Source organism: Pocillopora verrucosa, chromosome 9 (assembly GCF_036669915.1).
Source record: "Pocillopora verrucosa isolate sample1 chromosome 9, ASM3666991v2, whole genome shotgun sequence".
Classification (NCBI taxonomy): domain Eukaryota; kingdom Metazoa; phylum Cnidaria; class Anthozoa; order Scleractinia; family Pocilloporidae; genus Pocillopora; species Pocillopora verrucosa.
In genome coordinates, this window is record NC_089320.1 from 11,441,777 (window position 1) to 11,463,964 (window position 22,188).

At 38.7% G+C, this 22,188-nt stretch overlaps 1 protein-coding gene and 1 pseudogene across 1 annotated transcript; one reads left to right on the forward strand and one right to left on the reverse strand.

The window, feature by feature from the left end:
- Positions 1-2,093: 2,093 nt before the first annotated feature.
- LOC131793929 (fibulin-2-like) lies at positions 2,094-13,834 on the reverse strand. Its single transcript, XM_066172440.1, has 14 exons — positions 13,744-13,834; positions 12,783-12,887; positions 11,609-11,719; positions 11,186-11,326; positions 10,541-10,651; positions 10,162-10,299; positions 8,774-8,839; positions 7,723-7,830; positions 5,664-5,795; positions 4,721-4,843; positions 4,154-4,252; positions 3,310-3,441; positions 2,859-2,954; positions 2,094-2,552 (listed from the first exon to the last, which is right to left on the reverse strand). The coding sequence occupies exons 1-14, from the start codon at positions 13,832-13,834 to the stop codon at positions 2,452-2,454; spliced, it is 1,554 nt and encodes a 517-aa protein (XP_066028537.1). The 3' UTR covers positions 2,094-2,451.
- Positions 13,835-14,645: 811 nt separating this feature from the next.
- On the forward strand, positions 14,646-20,384 carry LOC131772168 (calcium-responsive transcription factor-like; annotated as a pseudogene).
- The last annotated feature ends 1,804 nt before the right edge of the window (positions 20,385-22,188 follow it).

Genomic DNA, 22,188 nt, shown 5'->3' on the forward strand with positions numbered 1-22,188 from the left:
TTGTAGGCCATGCGTTTTGAGGCAAAACATCAATACTTCAAAGACCTTAAGAAAATACTGAATTTGAAGAACATTTGTTTATCCTTATCCAATCACCATCAAAAGAAGGGAGCCATGAATTGCAGTGCTGGTTCAATATTTAAGGGTAATGAATATGGTCCTGTGCAACATCCCAAAGGAGAAGAATTGTCAAGAATAAAGGACAGGATTTCTTCCACTCTTGCTCTTGATCCAAATTCAATAAATAATGTGGAATCATTTAAATGGATTAAACTTCATGGAACAAAATATATAGAGGATAAATGCTATTTGGCCATCCAGTTTGATGATGTAGACCATGATGTAGTACGTCTAGAAACGGTAGGATATGATGAAACACTTAAAGCTTTTGAGGTTCGTCCACAAGCCTCATGCATTTAACTTCAATCACGCCAGATATGCTAATTACTCACACACCTTTGGCCATGTATATATATCATGGCTCTAGTTACATTAAGTTGAAAGGCAGCATTTCAGATATACAAAATAACTAAATCTTCTCAATATCAGTTCCAGCTCATTGTTTGCATGACTTTGCTTCCATGGCTGTTCTCAATTAAAGTAACAAATATTGTGGTTATGAGAATGTTATATTTTCTATCAATATCTACAGTTAGACGTGAATTTCAATTGTGTTTTAAAGTTGTTATTTATTATTTGAGTTATACCACAGCTTGTGCTGGTATCATGCTGTTTTTGTTGAGTGTTTTAGGAGGGGATTGGATGCATGTTCCTGGTGCACAGTGCAGCACAACAAAATAAATTTATTTCAATTCACTTAACTTCATAGTCATTCTTCTCTTATAAGGATTTTAAAATAAGTAAAATGTTAAAGTACATTCTTTAGGGAATTTGAACCTACTTCCAAGCAGATACACTTAAAAGAAATAGAAGACACCGATATAAGTGCAATGCATTTTAAGTGACTCTTTGTTAAGGGAATATTATTTTAAAAGGGGAAATTTTTTCTTGTTTTGGGGCTTCAATTTTTTTTTAAGGGAAATTGATTCTTATTTGAGAGCGAAGTACACTTGGTTGACATAATTGCGCTAATTTCAGTGAAAACTTCATATTTCAGTTCAAACACTCTTACTTTTTTAGTTTTTCACTTAAGAATCATACTTTTTGCAGTGTATGCTTTCAACTATTTACCTATTTATTGAAGTAGAGGTGGCTGGAGGTGGATATTTACCGAGCAACGAAGCAGATATCCACCGCTAACCACCGATACTAAGGTGAATAGTTATTGTAGTATATACTAAAGCAGTAATTCCTGCAACGATTATAAAATTTTTGGGCGCGCATTGAAAATGTGATGGTAAATAGCCAACATGGCGCGTAGCGTTGATTTGGCTTAACCAGTCTTGCATCCAACAAGTGCGAAAAGTTTGGTTATTTGGCGGAGCCTTTTTCCAGCTCCGCAACAGTTGGTGCAATGCATTTCTATAAGGTGATTCAGAAAATGAGCTGATAAACCAATCAGAACACTAGAAATGCACTACTTGGAGTTGAAAATTTCATTATTAACAATCATTGTGAAGAGGTGAATAGTAACCTTAGTGGCATATACTAACAAACTATATTCGGAGTTTGAGTAGCCAATCGGTGCGCGCGTTTTAGGCTATTCACGTATAATTGTTTAAGTACATACTTATTTCTTTTGAGCCCCAGTCCTAAACTAGGATAACCCAATCGAAAACCTGAATAGGTCGCTCTACTCCGGAAGTGAGATTTTTTAAGAATTTTTTTGTTAAGGAATGTAACCTTGTTCGTTGTTTTAAAGTTTAAGTAAGCTATTGACTCCGTTGCTTTTCATCATGACTGATAATTTCATCCTCTCAATCATCAAAGGGAGATTTTCAGTCAGCTGAGATTGTGCGATATATATTCCCTCGCGTCTTCCCGGGAGACCAATTCATACAGACAAAAGATCATCAAAGACAACATTTTTTTCTAAGCGAGCAAAGCAAGGCGAAGCAAATTTATTGATTGACAAGGTAAGAAGTTCAATTCTGGTAATGTTTGACATCAAATATCAGGAAAAATTTCACGTAACTTCACATCATTCAGGATAACAAGAGGACTTGATGGTTGTGTTAAAAAATAGTAAGAAGTCTTTGAAGAGACACGAAACAAACTCAATGAAACAACGAGTGAAAGAGTACAATTGATGAGGTTCAGATAAACAGTTATTTGAACGTGAAAAATTATGTTTGAAAGGGTAGATATCAGTGTAAGGAGTTAAAAATATAATTTTTTCAAACTTTCTTGAATCATCCGTATAGATTTGTACCACGTATAGAAGTATCTCTTACAAATACAGTAATTTCATACAGATGTTTTTGTAAGACAAAAAGAGAAAAGTTAAAAGAATGAGCATGCAGCAGCAAAGCAAGCAGTAGGCGCGGTTCCTCATGCTGTAACGGCCAAGCGCCCAAGCAGCATAAGAACGAGGCCGAGGGTGCCCAGGTGACTGGTGACGTGTACAGAGTAGCCTGAACCAACTAAGCCACCTTAAAAAAAATAGAAAATGAATAACATAGAAATATAGAAAATGAATAATATGATCAAAGATTGTTAAGTATATTTTCTCTCGCTCTCTATTAGACTAAATACATATTTCTTACCCTTTGAAATACATTCTGATAACAAAGAACACCATTGGCTCAATCAAGTGATCTTAACACAATTTATCCTCCAAATGACGAACAGATGGAAATTCATACCAGGAAAGTAAGAGTCGCTGCACAATTAGAGTTCAGAGTCTAAGTATCCAAATTAAAAGGATACGTCTTTTTTCACTCGTGAATAGTACTTACGTTTTCGAGCACACATCCCTTTTGAGTTCCTCTTGTATCCTTTCTTGCACCTGCACTTTCCGTTGAAGCATTCTTCGTGCGATGTACACTTGCATTCTGTTCAAGATAGATAGAGGATATTGCATGCCTGCCTTTGAATACGAACTTTATCCTCTAGTATTATTGATGTCCACCTTCACTTGATTAACCAGCTCTAAGCAATTCCACGAGGGATAGTGCATGTGTTTCGTTACTTATCAGTGCTTGTGACGTTTCAAATTCTTTCTTTATTGCAAGAGTCGCAGACTAATACAGTTTAAAAACCTAATAAGCATCACATACGACCATCAATTTTGGTTGACGAAAAGGAGAGAGACCTAGGATTAAGGTATCCCTCATCAGGAAGCAGATAAATTTACTCGAGGACGCTATCATACACAAGAACATTCATATTATGCCAACAAATTCTTACGAGGTTCCTTGACGCATCCTCCATGATTATTCACATATCCCGCTCTGCATAAGCAAGAGTGTCCCCCTGGTTCATTTACACACTTCTCTCCATCACCGGTGCACTTTGCCCCTTTTTTACACTCGTCAATGTCTAGTATAATAAAAGAAAAGAAAAGGATGAATGGAGGATGTTACACGGTGGCGCATGGATATGAATTTTATGTTCGAGTGGCAAGAACAATATCTCACGAGGGAGCGCATCGAACTAGTGAGCTATTGCTCTTGCCACTCGAACATAAAATTTATATCTTCGAGCTAACGTGTAGTTTTCTTTTTATTATAAGTATAATAGATATTCAAGGTAAAGATTGAAAAGCTGGTTGTTATTTAAATACTGTGTTCATACAAACAAAATACCCGATTCCCAAATTATGATCAAGGTTTACATATAACACCGCCTGTTAAGCCTAAATTATCAGATACTGCTATTTTCAGACTCTTTTCACTGCGAACTTTTGAACAGCTGGAGGTTGTTTAGCACAAACAGAATAAAATTTATCTTTTGTCGCAACTTTAGAGAAATTCCTTGAAAAACTTTTGAGCATACAAGGTTTTCTTTCTGGTGTTCTAGTTCTCTTGTTGCACGGAAAATGCATTTACTTCTTCGCCCCTTACCACAACAAATCTTGCAGCGGCCGTTGTTCCCAACAACGAACAAACCTATATCGTATGGAGATTTTTCAAAGCCATGACACTTTGCACGCACTCTAATTTAACCAAAGAGCTACGCAGCACATAGACATTTATCGGTTTATCTCAATCCAAAGACCATTATGATGAGGCAAGTAAAGGTAATCACTTACCTTCACATACTCCTTCTCCATCTTTTTCATATCCTTTATTACAAGTACACTTTCCGTCGTCATCGCACTTACCATTGTCACCGCATGAACATTTCATTTCTATAAAGGTAAATCACATGCATTTGCTTGTTAAGCTGGAGAAGAGCAAAAAGAACTTTGCTTCTCTTGACCTCTTCGATGAAAAGCTCGATGTTGCAATACTCTTAGGGTCAGCTAACTCGGATGAACGCAAGGACAACTAGCCACGAGAAGAAAATTGTTCACAGCAAAACATAGCTTGATATTGTTGTTGCGCATGGGAACTTCGTTGCCCTATTCCAGCAAAGCTTGTGCAGAAGGCTCCTGAATAAACCAAACCGGTAACAGAGAATTCTCGTTCCGATTTTACAAACGCGTGGGGATCGAAAATTCTTTGAGAAACTACTGTGTATGATCGAAAATTCTTCGAGAAACTACTCTGTATGCAGCAGCACCTTTGGGGCAGCAAACTGTCTGGTCAGCATCAGGGATTTAAATTATTCAAACCTTTACGAAAAATCTCGAATTGGAAGTTTCGGTGGTACTTACTCACGCACTCGTCGCCATCTCCCTTCTCGTATCCATCTTTACAAGGACATTCATAGAAGCCAGGCATGTTTACACATTTGTGCTTAGCTGGGCACTTGTTTGGAGTTTTGCATTCGTCTATATCTGCATGTATACAATAGATATAAGATAAATACACGCTATGTTACCCCTAAAAATTAGTCTACTATGTTTGTTTAATTGCAATGTGTTCTGCTCATGCACCTCGGAAAATATATTTGAAACCCCCGCGCTAAAAAATATGCACTGAGACGAGAAGAAGAGATGTCTGACTGACTAGAACATAAAAATTCATGCAAGGGAGGAGGTAGTCCCGAAGTAATTTAACTTCGGTCCATCATATTATTAAAATTGATTGTCAACAATTATTTTGCGAACTTCTCCACTAAAGCACACATTTTTCAAATGTTCACTCAGTAATTTCTTGAAAAAAAAATGACAATAATGATCCATAGATAAACAAAAGTACATCCTTGATGATCAGTCTTAAAATCTACAACACTCTACTAGTGGTAATCTGCCTCTCTTCCATGTAAACAGAAAAAAAAGAAGACTAAAGACATTCAACGTTGGGTTTGTTACAGTGATTCATAAATTGGAGATGCACACTGACGACTCATCAACATCGCACACCACCAGCACCGTCCACTGACACCAACTCGGAGCGAAAATGTAGCTTTTCGAAAATGCCGAGATCACTGTTTCTAATTTTTGACGAAATGATTGATTTATTCCCATTATGCAAATGTAAAGCGTTTCTGTCACCAAAACTGTTGCATTTGGCGAAGTTTATCCGGCACGGCGTGGATGGAAATGTTAGGGGAAGTTTCAGAATGAAAACAATGTTTTCAAATTTATCAAGTCCAGGGTGAATGGGCTTCAAATAAATAGCGCTATTGAAGAATTTGATCTTTTTTGATCTTACCTATACAGGCGCCATCATCAGACTTCTCATAATGGGCTTTGCATCTGCAATAAGGACTATAAGGATAGTTGGGATCTCTAATACAAGTTGAGTTGGCATCGCATTCATGTGCGACTGGGCACGGTAAGGACTCTGTGATAGAAAACAATGGAATTAAAACATTACATCGCATGAAAGAAGTAACTCAAGTTGCATTCTAACCACAATTAGTGATAGTTCATTTGAAAAGAAACGAAAAAGAAGGAAGACCCAACGTTTTCAGATCGCAAATCAAATAGTGCAGACCCATAAAAAGCACGTTTTTTGCAAGAGGAGTTCTCTATCGATTATTCTAGTTTCGTCGGCTTGCTGACTGACTGTTGGCTCTGCTATCGGTCAGTCTGAGTCACTGAGCAACTGCCCTGATGTCTGACTGAATGACTGTTGACTGACTGACTGCATTGATTGACTGATGCATTGATTGACTGATGCATTGATTGACTGAGGTTCACAGACAGATTAACCTGTTGAACGGCCGACAGTTTATTTAACTATCTGATTGTCTGAATGAATGAAATAATGTTGGATCGATTGATTGATTGATTGGTTGACTGACTGATAGTCCGACTGAGTGACAGATTAAACGAGTGAACAGCAGACAGTTTATCTAATTATCTAATTGACCTGTTGACCTGGTAACTCATTGACCGACTGACTGATTAACTCATCAGCTGACTCAGTGGCCATCGGATTGACTGACCAACTGACTGTCTGGCTAACTGACAGATTAAACGACTAGACGGCTGACAGTTTATTTCGTTATCTAACTGACTGACTAACCGGGTAACTGACTGACTGACCCACGGACGGACTGACTCACCCACTCACACTCCGGCTATGTGACCGACTGACCAACTGACTGTCTGCCTAACTGGCAGCTTAATCGACTGAACTGCTAACAGTTTTTTAATCATCTAATTAACTGAATGAATAAAATAATGGCTGACTGATTGACTAGGTGACTGATTAACTGGGTGACTGATTGACTGGTTGACTGGTTGATCGACTGACTGACAGTGTAACTGACTGATCGACTGACTGACCGGGTAACTGACTGACCAGCTGCATGACAGACTGTCTGGCTAACTGATGGATTAACCACCTGACTGGCTGACTGTTTATTTATCTGACTGACAGACTGAATGACTGAAAAAATTACTGACTGATTTACTGACTGAATTATTGATCGTTTGCATGGCTAGCTAGGAGATTGATCAACCGTAAAACGAAAACGAATGTTAGGCTATATTATATGGCCTTTTTTTAGCTTAACATCTTCATAACATGGAAAGGTGGCTCAATTGTGTGCACTTATCAAGGTGTGCATCTTCTCGCAAAACATTAACCTATCCTTACCTTGGAAAATGTAGCTTTGAAATGTACTATCATTCGTTGTAGAGAAGGACACAAGAAATTTTGATAAGGAAGGGGGCTGGAGGGGGGGTGGGTGTAAAAAATTTCTTTTGCTTTTAAATTTCAAATAACAATTTTTATCTTTCTCTCCCCTCTATGTATTCCCTTTTTTAGTAACGAATAGCCAATCACGTCAAAGAACTCTAACCTTGACATTGGAAAACTGAAGTGGACATTTTCCTCGTGCTTTTGCTGTTTGTTTTAACTGAGTTTACTTGGATTTTTTTAGCTTTTGTTCGCGCAAAGTTGTTACCACTTTGTTTGCAATGTTACCAAGTCTCGGAATTTTTATTCGAGTTAACTGTTGTGGTTCATTTAACTAGTTTAAAATTTATTTTCTACGTAGTTTGAACTCTAGCCCCTGTTTTCGTAAATGAGTTTTCTAACAAAGGGGTCCAAAATTTAAATCAGAAAACAAACAATTCTTTTTAACTTTAGAGCTTTAAGTAGACCAGGAAATATTTCTAGACAAGTAAATCTGCATACCCAAAGTAGTATGTATTTTATCTTTGCAAGAATCTTAGCGTCATAAAAGAGGTGAGAGCCCCACAAGTTTGAATAGGAGGAGACGGTTCTGATCTCCTACATTTCCCCACTGTCGCTATACCTGTGCAACTAAGTCCATTCCCAGCGTACTTTTCCTTGCAGTGACACTTTTTATCGCGGCATTCGGCATTTCTATCGCAGTCCTTGGACGAATCACACGGATGTAAATCTGTTTTAAAACAATAGTTATTTAGCTGACTGTTACTAGCAGTTGACAGAGAACAATTAACTACCATTACAAATTTTGAATAGCATATTTAGCATTATTATATAGATACTGATGAAATACCAGGATTTTTCTTTTTACTAAAAAATCATATCTTCATCGCGCGCAGTGAAGATACTATTTTTATCTTTCACGTGTGAGGATATTGGTGTCACCATGGTTACATGGCTAGCCAATTACAAGAGAGCTTCCCACTCAGGCGCGCGGCCGGTTCTTTTGAAATTTCACTCACAAAATGGCTTTGTGGTGCGAAGACGGTACAGTTACCGGTGACTTTCTCCAAATTTTCACATCGATACTTTTTCCGAGCTTGAAGAACATTCAGGAAGTCTCGGAAAGCGATGTTAAAAAATTTATTTATGTAGGAATTTCATCAGTATCTATAAAACAAACAGAACATCACATGGCCAAGCAGCTAATGTAATATCCTCTATTTATCTCTCCCGCGTCGGAGCAAAAGGTCAAATGCTGAAAGTCGCAAAACTCGATCATTTTTTCTGTCGTTCTCTTAAAGAAGGAAGGAGGGGGGGAACTTGGTTTTTATAGCCTTATGGGGATGTGTCGATGGATAGGGTCACTTTTTTACAACTGGATTGATTGTAATGGGGTTGCATTTTGGGTTTTTTCTTCGGGATTTTACGAGTAAGTTTACAAATTGTCAAGTCATTTAAGAACCACTTTCTAAAAAGGTTCCATAAAGTAGATGCATATACAGAAAGTGACTAAGTTGGAATAACCAGAATTAAATTTGCCCAAAGAAGACTATAGGCTAGAATGGGGGTTCTGAGAGGCCAGCGGCTTGTACCAAGCTAAAATCGACTCAAGTAATCCCCTTTCCCCCCTCTCACACGGACAAACACTTTCAGAAATTAAACGGCAGTCTTACCAGGTCTCTTGCACTTAAAACCCTCACAGAGCTCAGCACCTTTACAATGCTTGTCAGTCACGCAGTCTGCAACAAATTTCGAGAAAAACATGCCCAGGAAATAACATGATTTCGAGTGTAATTTGGTGTATGCCCGGGCGAGTGCAATCTGTAGTCTTGAAAATTTACAAGTGCTTATTTAAATCAAATTGCGCAAGAAATCATGTTGTTACTTGATAATGATTAGCATGAAAAAAGCATCACAGAAAGTGAGGACAGACGAAATTTTGACAGCGCGCCTGCTATTTGTAATTTGAACTGGTGTTACAGCTTTGCACTCATGTTACAACTATCAGAAGCGCGTAACGCTTACATAGGTATTGTTAGTGTAACAGTTTTGTTGCGCGCGCATACTGACCATGCGCACTAGGTCTGTCACGGTTACACAACCTGAAAAAACTCGTCCTCCCCAAGTGGTCGACGACGAGTTTTTGGGCCTGTTCACATGGAGGTGGGAGACCCCATAGCCGTGGTCGAAAAATGAAACGCGTTTACGTACAATCTTACAACCCTGGGGTCAGGTTGTTGTTGCGTTTGCAATTAACGAGTTTTAGCAGAGGTGTCCCAAGCTCACATCTCGAGAAAGACGAAAGATTAATTCTCGGACACATTTGTATTTGTTCTTGAAAGCGTCACGCGTTGTGTTATGCGGTGTTAGGTTGCGCGAGGAACCGTTGACTTAATGCGTTATTTGGAATAGTTTGGGAAACAAAATATAGTCCATTTACAACGCTAAATATTCCGAAATGTGAACATTTTACACTCCTTGTGTGTCCGTTGCGGTTTCTGGAGATTTCTGCCATGAGACGGCTATGAAATGTACAAAGTTAATATACATGCTTCGCTTTTGAGCTTTTTGCCATGAACGCGATCCCGGCTAGGCGGGTTACCCCACCTTGAGACGTTTACATGGCAAATTGTCACCCCGACTGACAGGGTTACCCTAACTTACAGACCGGGCAACCCGCCTAGGCGGGTCACCCCACTTATCATGTAAACGTGATCAAGATAAAATAAGAAATTATATGGACAGGCGGGTTACCTCACTTACCTGGGGTCCCCCACCTCCATGTGAACAGGCCCTTTGTTAAAAATATAAATACGAACTGAAAGTTTAGGCAAGATTGCATTGTTGAAGTTAAAAAAAGGAAAACCGGCCTTCTAGCTGGATTTAAGGGAATGTCCCTTTCTCAGGTATTAAATATTGATACACATTAATCAAAACTTACTTCGATTGGTTCCCGACTTTCGACAATTAAATTCTCTGGCCTCAGAGCACTGTACCCTTCCCCATATATCTCTAAAAGCCCAAGTATAAATTAATTATATCAATCAAAAAGTGAACTTACCGACACATTCTTTGTTAGAGGCAATCTGGTGAACTTGATTCGGTGGGCATTTGCAGAGTTTCTCTCCTGGCATCACTGGATCAACGAGACACTTACTACTTCCGAGACAATTATGCTTCCCTGTGCATGGCTTGGCGTCTAAAAAATGCAAAATTCACATTTCTTTCCTCATGAGACTCGAAATGGAGAACGTTATCTTGATAAATGAGAGAGATGTTTTATCGTTATGTCATAAAAGTGAGACAAAGGAAATATTCCCCGTGCAGAATTAAACCTCAGACCCTCGGATTACCCGCCCTGACGCAATGCAGCACTGAGCATCAGAGACCCGACGATGAGCATCAGTACATCGCTCTTCTTTGTCTACTTGACTGGTTACCTCTGCATTCGCGGCCGTTTCCCACTCGGTTTCCTTGACAAACGCATAGTCCATGCTCGCACTTGGCCTTAGAAGAGCAATCTTTGTCGTCTGTACATGGTATGTTTGACGCTGAAACATAAGAATTAAGGCCATAATCCTTAACGAATCTCTGCACTGAAAGATTTTACCCGTTCAGATCTTTAAATTATCTTCCTCAACCCTGTAAGTACTCCAAGTGACCAAGATAGAATTTTTCTTTACAATATCAAACAGACAAGTGATGAGAATAATGAAAAATAACGGCAACGATAGTTAGTCCTTTTTAAACGTTTCATTCAGCGCGCCGCAAAAATTATTAAAAAAAGAAGCTTTAGATTGTTTGTAATTCGCCTTAAAATTCGGAGAAAACCTTTAGACAAAATTCCGTATGTTGGCCGCAGGGCTGAAAAAAGCCACAAGGCCCCGCGAACAGCGAGCAAAAAGAAGGATGAGGGAGGAGCAACGGTCGCGCGCGATAAAATACCTAATGGCTGAGTTAGGTTGGGCTGAACAAGAAAAGTTTTGGCTCTCGATTCTTACCTTTAGCCAGATTTTTTCTCCTACGACCCTCCCCTCCCCCACTCAGTCAATATGTTAGTATTACAGCCCCACATGGTGACTCACCGACACACATTTGCTTGTCGTTTAACACGTATCCAATCATGCATTTACAGAGGGTAGTGCTAGGAAGGTCTTTGTGAACCACACACATTCCTTTATCTCCGCAAAAATCCACTGTATTACAATGAAGTTTTTTAATTCTGCCTGAAAAAAGAAATCAATCATATTGTGAAGGGATACATGTTCATTTTTTTCGTTAGGTTCATCATGGAACTTCGATCTCTGATCATCTGCTGATTCCGAGAAAAGAGTGTCAATCAATCTTGCGATGCTTGAAAACCTACGCAAATTCTGTTCTCGGTCCTTCTGGTCAGCACCACGGATCTACAAGCTCTCGGAAATTAATTCGTTTACTCCAACTCGGCTGTCAAACGTTTCACGATACTCAATCGAAACACGCTCTATTTCAAAGCGAATGTCGCTTACGAGTGCAATTTCTGCCGTCTCCTAGAAATTCGCCCAAACAATGGCATCCTCCATCCATACAAACTGCGTTTTTATCACAATCTTTGGCCGTTGAGCAGTTCGCCGGCTTCCCTGATTGAAATGAAAACATAAGACAAAGTTAGCTAACAAAATAAGTGAACCTTGATTATTTGATTCGAATTATTAACGCTACTTATAATTAAAAAATAATGTGCTGTACGGCAGAATTCTGCAGATATCTTTTGGTGACTTAATTGCATCTTCGATCCCCAGGAGTTCACTATCCATTTCTAATCCAAGGAGGGGAGGAGATGGGCATAAGGTCTTTGCACTCCTTTCATCAGCACAACACGGTAGGGGCGACCCTAAAAGCCGGAACGGCGGAAAATTACCCCACATCCTAAGGACGGAACGACGGAAAATTACCCCAAGTCCTAAGAGACGGAATGGTGGAAAATCATCCCAAATTCTAAAAGACGGAATAATGGTACACACTTCCCACTCATTATTGTCTTTTCCTTTGCTATATCGTAGCGGTGTTCTGGTCGTGTACGTAAGTGAATGAGATCTTTCTTCGTCCTTTCTTCCCCTCATGATGACAACTTCCGCGGAAATGAAATCAATACTAAAACAAAAATCGTCTTGGCTCGTAATGTGTCACATTATGTTGGCTGTCGTTTAGGATTTGGGTGATTTTCCGCTATTCCGTCTTTTAGGATATGGGGTAATTTTCCGCCATTCTGTCTTTCCGCCCTTCCGCCGTTTAGATCCAACTAGTGATCGAGACCACGTGTCTTCGATCCGGAGCTTGGCAAGTATCAAATGAAGTAAACAAATTAGCGTGCAGTGCAGGGGTCTTATCAGGGCGAGTTAACTTTTAAGAAGCTCGAGATCGTTTATGCAACCGGTCATGTTTGATTTGGAGATAGAGACAACAGGAAGGAGAAGGGGGGGGAGGGGGAGGAAAGGCGAAAAGTAATATTCACTCCTCCACCCACAACTCTCTCCTTATTTTTGACCGTCACTCACCCCCCTGGCACAAATTATTTTCTCTCCTCAGCCTACCGCCGCCATTGAAATCAAAGATGGCGGCCATACTTGTCGCAAAGGATATTAAGCACTCGCTCGCCAAAATTACGCCCGCTCTGAAGGCTATAGACAAATAGGTCATTACCAAGTGTGCAATGAATTCCATCTCCGGCCAAGCCCGGCTTACATCGGCATCTATAGCCTCTACATTGAGCATTGGTTAAACACGATGCATATCTAGAGCAAAGTGCTGTTTAAAGGAAAAAAACAATGTTGAAATGATAAGCGACGCTTTACTAGCCATGATAACAATTGTGACGGCCTTGGGTAGCATCCGAGACCTTCGAGCTCAGTTTTCCCAATACGGACCTCCCGCTTGGTGAATAACATATGTTGCCCGTGATTTACATGAAAAAAAGAGAAAAAAATTAAATATGAGGGAACAATAGCGCGCGCAAATGTCTCGTAAACTTTTACATTACGTGTGCAATGTCGTAATAGTGCCCAAATTGGCTGTTGATGACCTGATATTGTTAGTCAATTTTTAAACCGGAATTTGATCAATATCTGAGAAGTCACACGTTATCTGTTTCTCTGGTTTGTTCTTGCTCTCGTGTTAGAAACGCATCCGTTCAAGGCGAAGTTTTCTCGAGCAAAGCTTCAATTGAGTTCAATGATTTGCACATTACGTCATGGCAAGAGCTCGTTGAAACCGTTAGAAGGAAGTTTTCATGAGAGTAATTTTTCTTCATTACTAGCTATTTAGATCTAATGTTTCAAAACTCTGCAAGAGAAAAGCAAACATGACTCTCCTAATAATCTATTAAACCATGGGCTCAGTTTAAACATCGTTTTAAAGAGAAAATTTTGTCATCGGTCCAATAGTTTACTCGAACTGAATCAGCCTTTCATTCACAGTGAGCGAGTACTGAACATCACATACTTAAGGTGGGAAAATCTTCCTACAAGAAAAGAAAAAACTATGACAATCACTCCTTAGTATCCTTCGACAACGATGCACAGAACTGATTCAAAATTCGGGATCTGACGGGAAAAATGAACCAATAGATAATTAGGTGAAATTGAAAATACTACTGTGAACTTACAGTAAGAGCCCTTAAGACTCCACGTTTGGCCTTCACCAACGAAAACTATGATTACTACCAAAGTAAGAATGTTCCTTAACAAAGGTTGCATTTTGAAGGGAACGCTTGCCACTTTATGAAGACCTCTAAGTTTAGATGCCCATTGTACCACGAAACTAACTGATCAAATGAGCCGTTAATTGATTTTACTGTTTTTAAACGTCATAATAGCTCACGTGAGAAATATTCGTACCCGTAGAGGGAAAACTGAGATATGAGAACGCGAAGTCGAGGCTCTACAGAAGCGATATGAATATTTCAACTTATTATTCGATTGCACAAAGTAGAGAACAAATATCCCGCGATTATGTACGGTTTTTAGGACAGTTGGTTATTTTGTACTTTAAAAAAGACCTGTTTGACAGTTTGGCTTCACTTGCCTTCTCTGGTGCCGTATTTAACAACTGTACCATTGTTCTTGGTTGACAACCCTTAGCTCTTCAAGTAACGGCAGCGATTCCTGCGTCGTCACCGTATGATTGACTCGGATGATGAAATTAGTTTTGGAAATTATTTTTGATATTCTTACAGCTCATCCCTGTCTTTGAGAGTTTGTCTCCCGGTAGATTCAAAGCTTTGTTACTGGCGATAAATTATTCATTGAAAAACGAACACTTTTGTACTTGTAGTACTTTTAAATGCGCACGATTTGAGAACAAATTCAACTTTGAATCGTTTTGACACCCTATGTGACAAGTTGACGTCTCATGAGCCAATCCGACCCGAGCATTACGCAAGACCTGTCACAAACCGCCTCTCTGTTTACTCCGCTTTTCCCGCCTTCTAAAACTTGCATAAAGATAAATAATTGTAAAAATCGTTGTTTGTATTTTGAATCACCCTGCGGACTCGTCAAAATACAGCTCAACTCGTAAAAATACTCCGCGATACAACACGCCAAAACGTCTAATGAGATATATTGAATGATATTTATGAAAGGAAAGACGGCGAAGAAAAAATGGCTTTAATCACACCAGATGAGGATAATAGCCAGTGGGAAGTAAGGGTTTGACGTTTTGATTGAAAAAATTTTATCGTGTTATAACCTTCTTGGGAAAATGACCTGAAATCCCATGCACATCCGTAGAGGTTTTTCGATATTGCATGAAAAAGTTTGACACGCAACCTTCTAGAGATCTTGGGCGCCTGATCTGAAACCACTGAAATTGTACCTGCTCGAGAAGCCTGCATATATCAGACAGCTGAACTGAAGGGGAGTAAACGTTTTAGATTTTACGCTACGATCTCAGATACCTAGATATTTATGTTATGCTTATGACATATACTATTATCATCATTATTATTATTACAGTAAATGGTTTGAACCAGGGGATAACATGTTATAGTGTAGTTTGATCGTCCGGGTGAGTGTAGTCCTGAGAAGGACTGTTGTCGGTCGTGGTGACTAACGTTTCGCCAACCTGAGCGGAGGTCATCATCAGAGTCAAGTGAATAGTTATTGTCAGTCGAATGTTCTTAGTCCGGTTTGTATAAACTGATTGGTCAATTTTCCCGTGATGTTATTGGCTGTAAGACTTAAGTGGCGTCTTGGTCAGCCGTGATTGGTCGGTCTCGATCCGTTAGTAGAGTTAGGCTACATTCACACGGTGCCGAACGAATTTTCGACCGGCCGAAAATTTCGACCGGACATTCTATTCACACGGAACCGTGCGAAAGTTTCCTTCTGTTCAGATGGAACTGTGACACTTGTCAGTGGTTTTACCATCTCCTCATGCGCACAACATTTCTTTAACCAAATGCAAAATGGCGTCCAGAAAGAGAAAAGCCAATTCGGATGGTAGCACGGATAACGAATATTTCACTTGGACGGATGAGGAGACAGCACTACTGCTTGATGTTGCTTTATCATATTAAAATGAGAAAACGTGCGAGGGGGAAGAATGGGAATCGATACGAACAAGGTATGAGGAATTACAAGAACTTTTCATTGAAAGATATAAATTGTTGTATAATGTGTATAATGTTATTATGTTAAATATTGTTTACGCAATTGTCTTGTCACAGGCGGCCCAAGGTCACGTCTCGAGAAAAAGCCAACGATTAATTCATGAACGCGTCACGCGTTGTGTGACTCGGTGTTAAGTTACGAGAGGAACTGCACGTTATAAGGAATAGTATAGGGAACGAAGTATGGTCGATTTACAACGATACATATTTCGAAATACGAACATTTTTCTCGTAAAATCAACAAAACTTACTCATACCCTGTGTATCCGTTGTATTTTCTGGCGATTTCTGCCGTTTTAAGCTTGCTCTACCATCACTGTCATTCACGTCATCTACTTTTATTACGTTGGTAAAATCTGTGCAGACATCACACCAACCAACTCGCGTGCAAAGTAAGAAGACTATATTGAAGGCTTGAAATTATATTACGATCGATTTTCATCAAGAAATGGGCCAGGAATTTTCCACAATAGTGCAAATAATCGTGAAGGCTGATCGCGTAAAAGCGATTGCGTGACGCTTGGTAAACTATAAGATGACATGTTATTATATACTAGACGTAAAAACTCTTCAGATTCTCAGTCTGCATTTTGTACCCACTCTGCAGTCTGCAGTCTATATTTTATGTCCGGTCTGCAGTCTGCTGTCTGCATTTTGTAGCGTATTCATAGTGTACTCGTGTATTAGGAAGTTCGCGTAGTGCGTTTGAGTCAGTTTCTGGCAGATTTGAACAGAAAGAACATCAGTGACACACTCGGCTGCGCCTCGTGTGCCACTTTTTTGTTCCTACCACATTTTGACGTCATCTGTGGTCTATTACTGAACAGACGCACGGCAACTTGGAATCTATTTGTTAAACATATCATCGTCCCAAACCAGATGAGCCCATGACACGTCAGCGGAATCGTGGCGGGAGTTCTCTATTTTTCTGCTCGTTTCCGGCGAATCAAGAGACCGTGACCTGCGTGACCGACGATAAAGCGTCGTGTTCTTCAATATTTTATCGCGAAAGTATTCTTCCCATAACTTGTACAAACTAATTTCTGTCTAGATCACATATTTAAGAAAAATTTTAGCCCGTTATTAAGGCGTTAAAAGGAGGATCGACACTTAAATATAACCGGCCTAATGGTTTCGGTCGATGTTATCCTTTGACCTCGCTATCATCGACCAAAACCAGACTCAGGTCAAAGATCATTTGCATAACTTTGCACTGTAAAATCTTTCGATTGGAACAAACATACAGTTCTTTTCTGTTTGTAATAAATTATCTTTACGTTTTATTTGACCATGATCTCTTGGTTTTTGTTCAACATCGTATTTGCTACTAATAAATATATTTGCGAAGGGGTGGTCCAGTTAATATTTAACACTCATGCATTTACGTTTTTCGGCTCGCAGGTAAATATTGGCGGGAAATCTAAATTTTTGGTAGAAGAACAAACATGGATGATAACAGTAAACCTCGGGCTTCAAGATGGACCATACAGTTTGACCCTTATTCCGGGTATGTTAACGATGAAAGCAGCGCTGACGAACTCATAAAACAGTACGAGATAGCTACGACGACACGCTTCACTGTATTTGAACAAACAGGAAGATTTTCAAATTGCAGTAAGCTGGGTAAGTAAGTGTTTCACATAAGCTTTACAAAACAAACCATACTGACAGTAAAGTAAAGTGAAGTAAAACTTAATTTAGACGCTATAAGTATTTAAAGCCAGGGGCTTATGGGGTCGTGTTATTAACTTGAAATATAGATAAATAAAAACAAAAAAAGGAAAATTGTATATAACTTTTTTCCAATCATTATTAATATCTTAAGAATACATGTACACATCATTATTCTTCGGTTTACACTGGTCAGTTAGACTTTCAAAATTAAAATGCAATTAAAAGTTAACTTAGCTTCAAGTGTCAATTTACTGTCAGCCTGCAACAAGAGTTAACAAGAAATGCTTAATTAATTAAGATCAAGCTTAAAGTGTCAAAACCCTACTCAGTGCTATTGACACACAGCTGCCAGCATCCCCATCCATTATGCCAGTCTTTGGGCTACATCTGGGTGGGGCAGGCTTGATGTTAAGGCCCTCCATTTTAAGCGCCTATGTATACATATGTACGTATGTGTTTGTGTACATGTATCGTATTTCTAGCTTAGCTTGGTTCCTCTTCTCATATAAAAACGTAGGAGTAAAAGAAAATGCAGAGAAAAATGCTGAGAACCACCATATACAATGGGCTGACTCACAGGAGATGGCAGGATGCAGACTAAGTTTTGACAGCATCCCATTCCAAATTGTGGGGGTCAAAGTTTCAGAATGCCAAAATGGGCCAGACAGAAGTAAGGCACTCAAAAGGAAGGAGGCTCAAAAGAGACCAAAAAGAGATGTAAGCATGCATAATAATTAACTAAAGAAGAATGTAAACAAGATGATATTATTAATCAAGGACTCCCAAAGAGGATATCATATATATGGCATTACATAGTTATTGATTTACCTTCACCTATTTGCTCTTAAGCTAACAAGGTGGTAAGTCCCGACTGATTTTTCTAAGCAATTTGGTGAGCACTCTCCTCTCCCTCAGGGCTAATAGCACGCAATAATGATTTCTTTTTTACCACTTGCAAGTAAAAGGACATATCACATTTTATTTGTTAAATTAAAAAAGTTGCTAAAAAAAGACCTTTGTGACTGAAGTTTACAAGGTAGGAATCAAGTACTATTTTAAAGGATGCTTTTCATTACTTCTAAGTTTATTGATAACTTGACTATTCCCATATGACTGCTCTATCTAACAATCCAATAAATCTATTTGGTTTCAGAAGGAGAATGCTGATCACTGCTATAACAACACCAAACAGTGCTTTATAGTACAGGAAACAAAGAAATGTGACTGTCCAGCAAAGATCCACCTGAGGAAAATAATCAAGTATCCTGAAAATAAGGTCAGTTTATTTAAATTATTGAAATAAGGATTCAGGGGGCACTACCATTAACATGAATGATCACTTGCCTTATAAATGGTGCTTAATCCCAATGGGCCTTGTGTTACATGTAGGTGGAGTGGACAGATGATAAGACGACCTGGACATTTCATTGTGCAGAAATGAAACAAATTTACCTGTAATGGAAACAGAGTGAATATTTTAGAAACTAATTTTTCAAATATTGTTTTAATTAAAACATTGTATCATTAGATTTCAGAGAACACAAAGAGTAGAAGGGAGACAATGTCAAAATTTCTGAGAACATCCCTAGAGTCAGAAAAGAAGCAAACAATAGCTACAGAGGAGTGTATTTACATATTACTTCCTAAACCTACGGATCACTTATTTCACCCTATGGGGAGGGTAAGTACTTGGCCATCAATTAAATTTTTTTTGCAGTCAGGACACTGAAGTTTGGTGGGGAGGTGACTTAACTTAACACAGATCATCAGTCTACTATAGACTGTGCTGCTTCCACTGTCATGTGGAATATGTACAAGAATAAATAAAGATTATACATCACAACAAAAGACCAATCAAATGTACTACATGTAGAGCTTCTTTCAGCTACACTGGCATTTATTCCTCAAACTCAATGTCAAGACTATAATATCATGATTTTATCAGATAGGGATTTCCACTGGCACTATTTTAATGGAATGCCATCATGGACTTTTAAAATGGATTTCCTTAAAAAGTACGGTGTTCAGTAATCTGTAATTATAACATTCTGTAACTATTTACTGAAAAGCTCTACCAGGAGACTGCCTATAGTAAGTGTAATTTGCATTATTATTCATTCAAAATATTTCCCTGTTTCTGATAGGTTAAAACCACCCGCATATTTCATCATAACCAGCTGCTGTTGACCAAATTTGGAAAAAGTTTTCTCATATTGAACCAATGACATCAAAAGCAGCTGGCTGCAGGTTATTGAACCATTTACCAAGAAAACCTGGGGATGAGGTTGTGTTATTTTCTAAATGAATAAATAATAAAGCAATTATTCTTTCTTTCTTTGTTGTGTAATCAGACTGCTGGGCTACTTCAGCCTGTTGATGAGACACTGGTTAAAAAATTCATGAGCTTGTTGGAAGTTGTGTTAATTGTGTTTCTGAAATGAAACGGCACCTGCATCATTATGTAAAGAAGGAACTTTTCACAGGCCAACAGCCTTCAAATCTAACTAACACACAGTTCTTCCCAACAACCATGGATGTCAGGAACCACATGTATCATGCCACAGTGATGTGCAGACATTCACAAATTGATCAAGAAAACCTTGACCAAAAATCAAGAAGTGGAAAGAAGAAAGCCAAGATGATAATTTCTTTTTCAGGCCTTGCTGCCTAACAAGTGATAGCAAGTCCTATCAACAACCACAGTCACTGAAGGAAGAGGACAGCACTGATGTAATTGAAATAAGCATAGGTGATCAATCCAACAACCTCCTCCTTGTTCACCAGACGAAGTGGCAAAGAGAGTTGCTTTTGAAGTATGGTTGTGAAATTTGCCTACTGGATGCAACGTACAAAACTTCACGCTATGCCCTCCCCACCTTCTTTCTGTGCGTGAAAACCAATGTAGATTACTGTGTTGTTGCTTCTTTTGTGGTTCAGCTGGAAAATGCAGATGCCATTAGTGAAGCCTTACAGCTCATTAAGGACTGGAACCCAACCTGGAACCCTGATACCCTGATTTCTTTATAGTGGACTTCAGTAGTAGTAGTAGTAGTAGTAGTAGTAGTAGTAGTAGTAGTAGTAGTAGTAGTAGTAGTAGTAGTAGTAGTAGTAGTAGTAGTAGTAGTAGTAGTAGTAGTAGTAGTAGTAGTAGTAGTAGTAGTAGTAGTAGTAGTAGTAGTAGTAGTAGTAGTAGTAGTAGTAGTAGTAGTAGTAGTAGTAGTAGTAGTAGTAGTAGTAGTAGTAGTAGTAGTAGTAGTAGTAGTAGTAGTAGTAGTAGTAGTAGTAGTAGTAGTAGTAGTAGTAGTAGTAGTAGTAGTAGTAGTAGTAGTAGTAGTAGTAGTAGTAGTAGTAGTAGTAGTAGTAGTAGTAGTAGTAGTAGTAGTAGTAGTAGTAGTAGTAGTAGTAGTAGTAGTAGTAGTAGTAGTAGTAGTAGTAGTAGTAGTAGTAGTAGTAGTAGTAGTAGTAGTAGTAGTAGTAGTAGTAGTAGTAGTAGTAGTAGTAGTAGTAGTAGTAGTAGTAGTAGTAGTAGTAGTAGTAGTAGTAGTAGTAGTAGTAGTAGTAGTAGTAGTAGTAGTAGTAGTAGTAGTAGTAGTAGTAGTAGTAGTAGTAGTAGTAGTAGTAGTAGTAGTAGTAGTAGTAGTAGTAGTAGTAGTAGTAGTAGTAGTAGTAGTAGTAGTAGTAGTAGTAGTAGTAGTAGTAGTAGTAGTAGTAGTAGTAGTAGTAGTAGTAGTAGTAGTAGTAGTAGTAGTAGTAGTAGTAGTAGTAGTAGTAGTAGTAGTAGTAGTAGTAGTAGTAGTAGTAGTAGTAGTAGTAGTAGTAGTAGTAGTAGTAGTAGTAGTAGTAGTAGTAGTAGTAGTAGTAGTAGTAGTAGTAGTAGTAGTAGTAGTAGTAGTAGTAGTAGTAGTAGTAGTAGTAGTAGTAGTAGTAGTAGTAGTAGTAGTAGTAGTAGTAGTAGTAGTAGTAGTAGTAGTAGTAGTAGTAGTAGTAGTAGTAGTAGTAGTAGTAGTAGTAGTAGTAGTAGTAGTAGTAGTAGTAGTAGTAGTAGTAGTAGTAGTAGTAGTAGTAGTAGTAGTAGTAGTAGTAGTAGTAGTTCTTTACTCCAAGCCTCACAGGTCATGCTAGGTGCCCTTCGTTGATAGGTTGATAGTTTAATTTTTAGCATACAATAGGCCTCGTGTTAGCTGAAGTGGTTGGCAGCATGTATTCTCCTATCACAGAAATTTTACAACTCAGTTTTATAACTGTTCCAGGCTGTCTTGTGTATATTTGTGATTTCCATCGAGAACAAGCATGGGCACAGTGGATCAACAACTCAAAGAATAGCATTAACAAAGAAAAGAAAGACAACCTCCTGAACAGCTTACGAAACCTTGCAAAAACTTCCACAGAAGGGGACTTCAATTTAGCACTTAGAGATCTTCAAGACAGTGAACTGTGGAGGACCAATACAAGACTCCAAAAGTGGATGAACACAACATGGCTTCCCAAAAGACAGGCAAGTTTATCCCTTGCATACATTATAATAATTGTGGAATTATCCAGCAATAATTCAAGATTTTTGGCTTAAAAATTACACTCACATCTTATTATGTTCACTTAAAATCATTGTCACTCTGACTTTAAACATCAAACTGGCCATCTCCATAGCCGATGTCATTTTGGGCCATTAATCATTCATCATGAGTCTGAGATGAGTCCAAGATGCTCTTACATGGAGATCCACAAGGTGAAAATCAGATTACATACAGTTTATATTCATGAAGT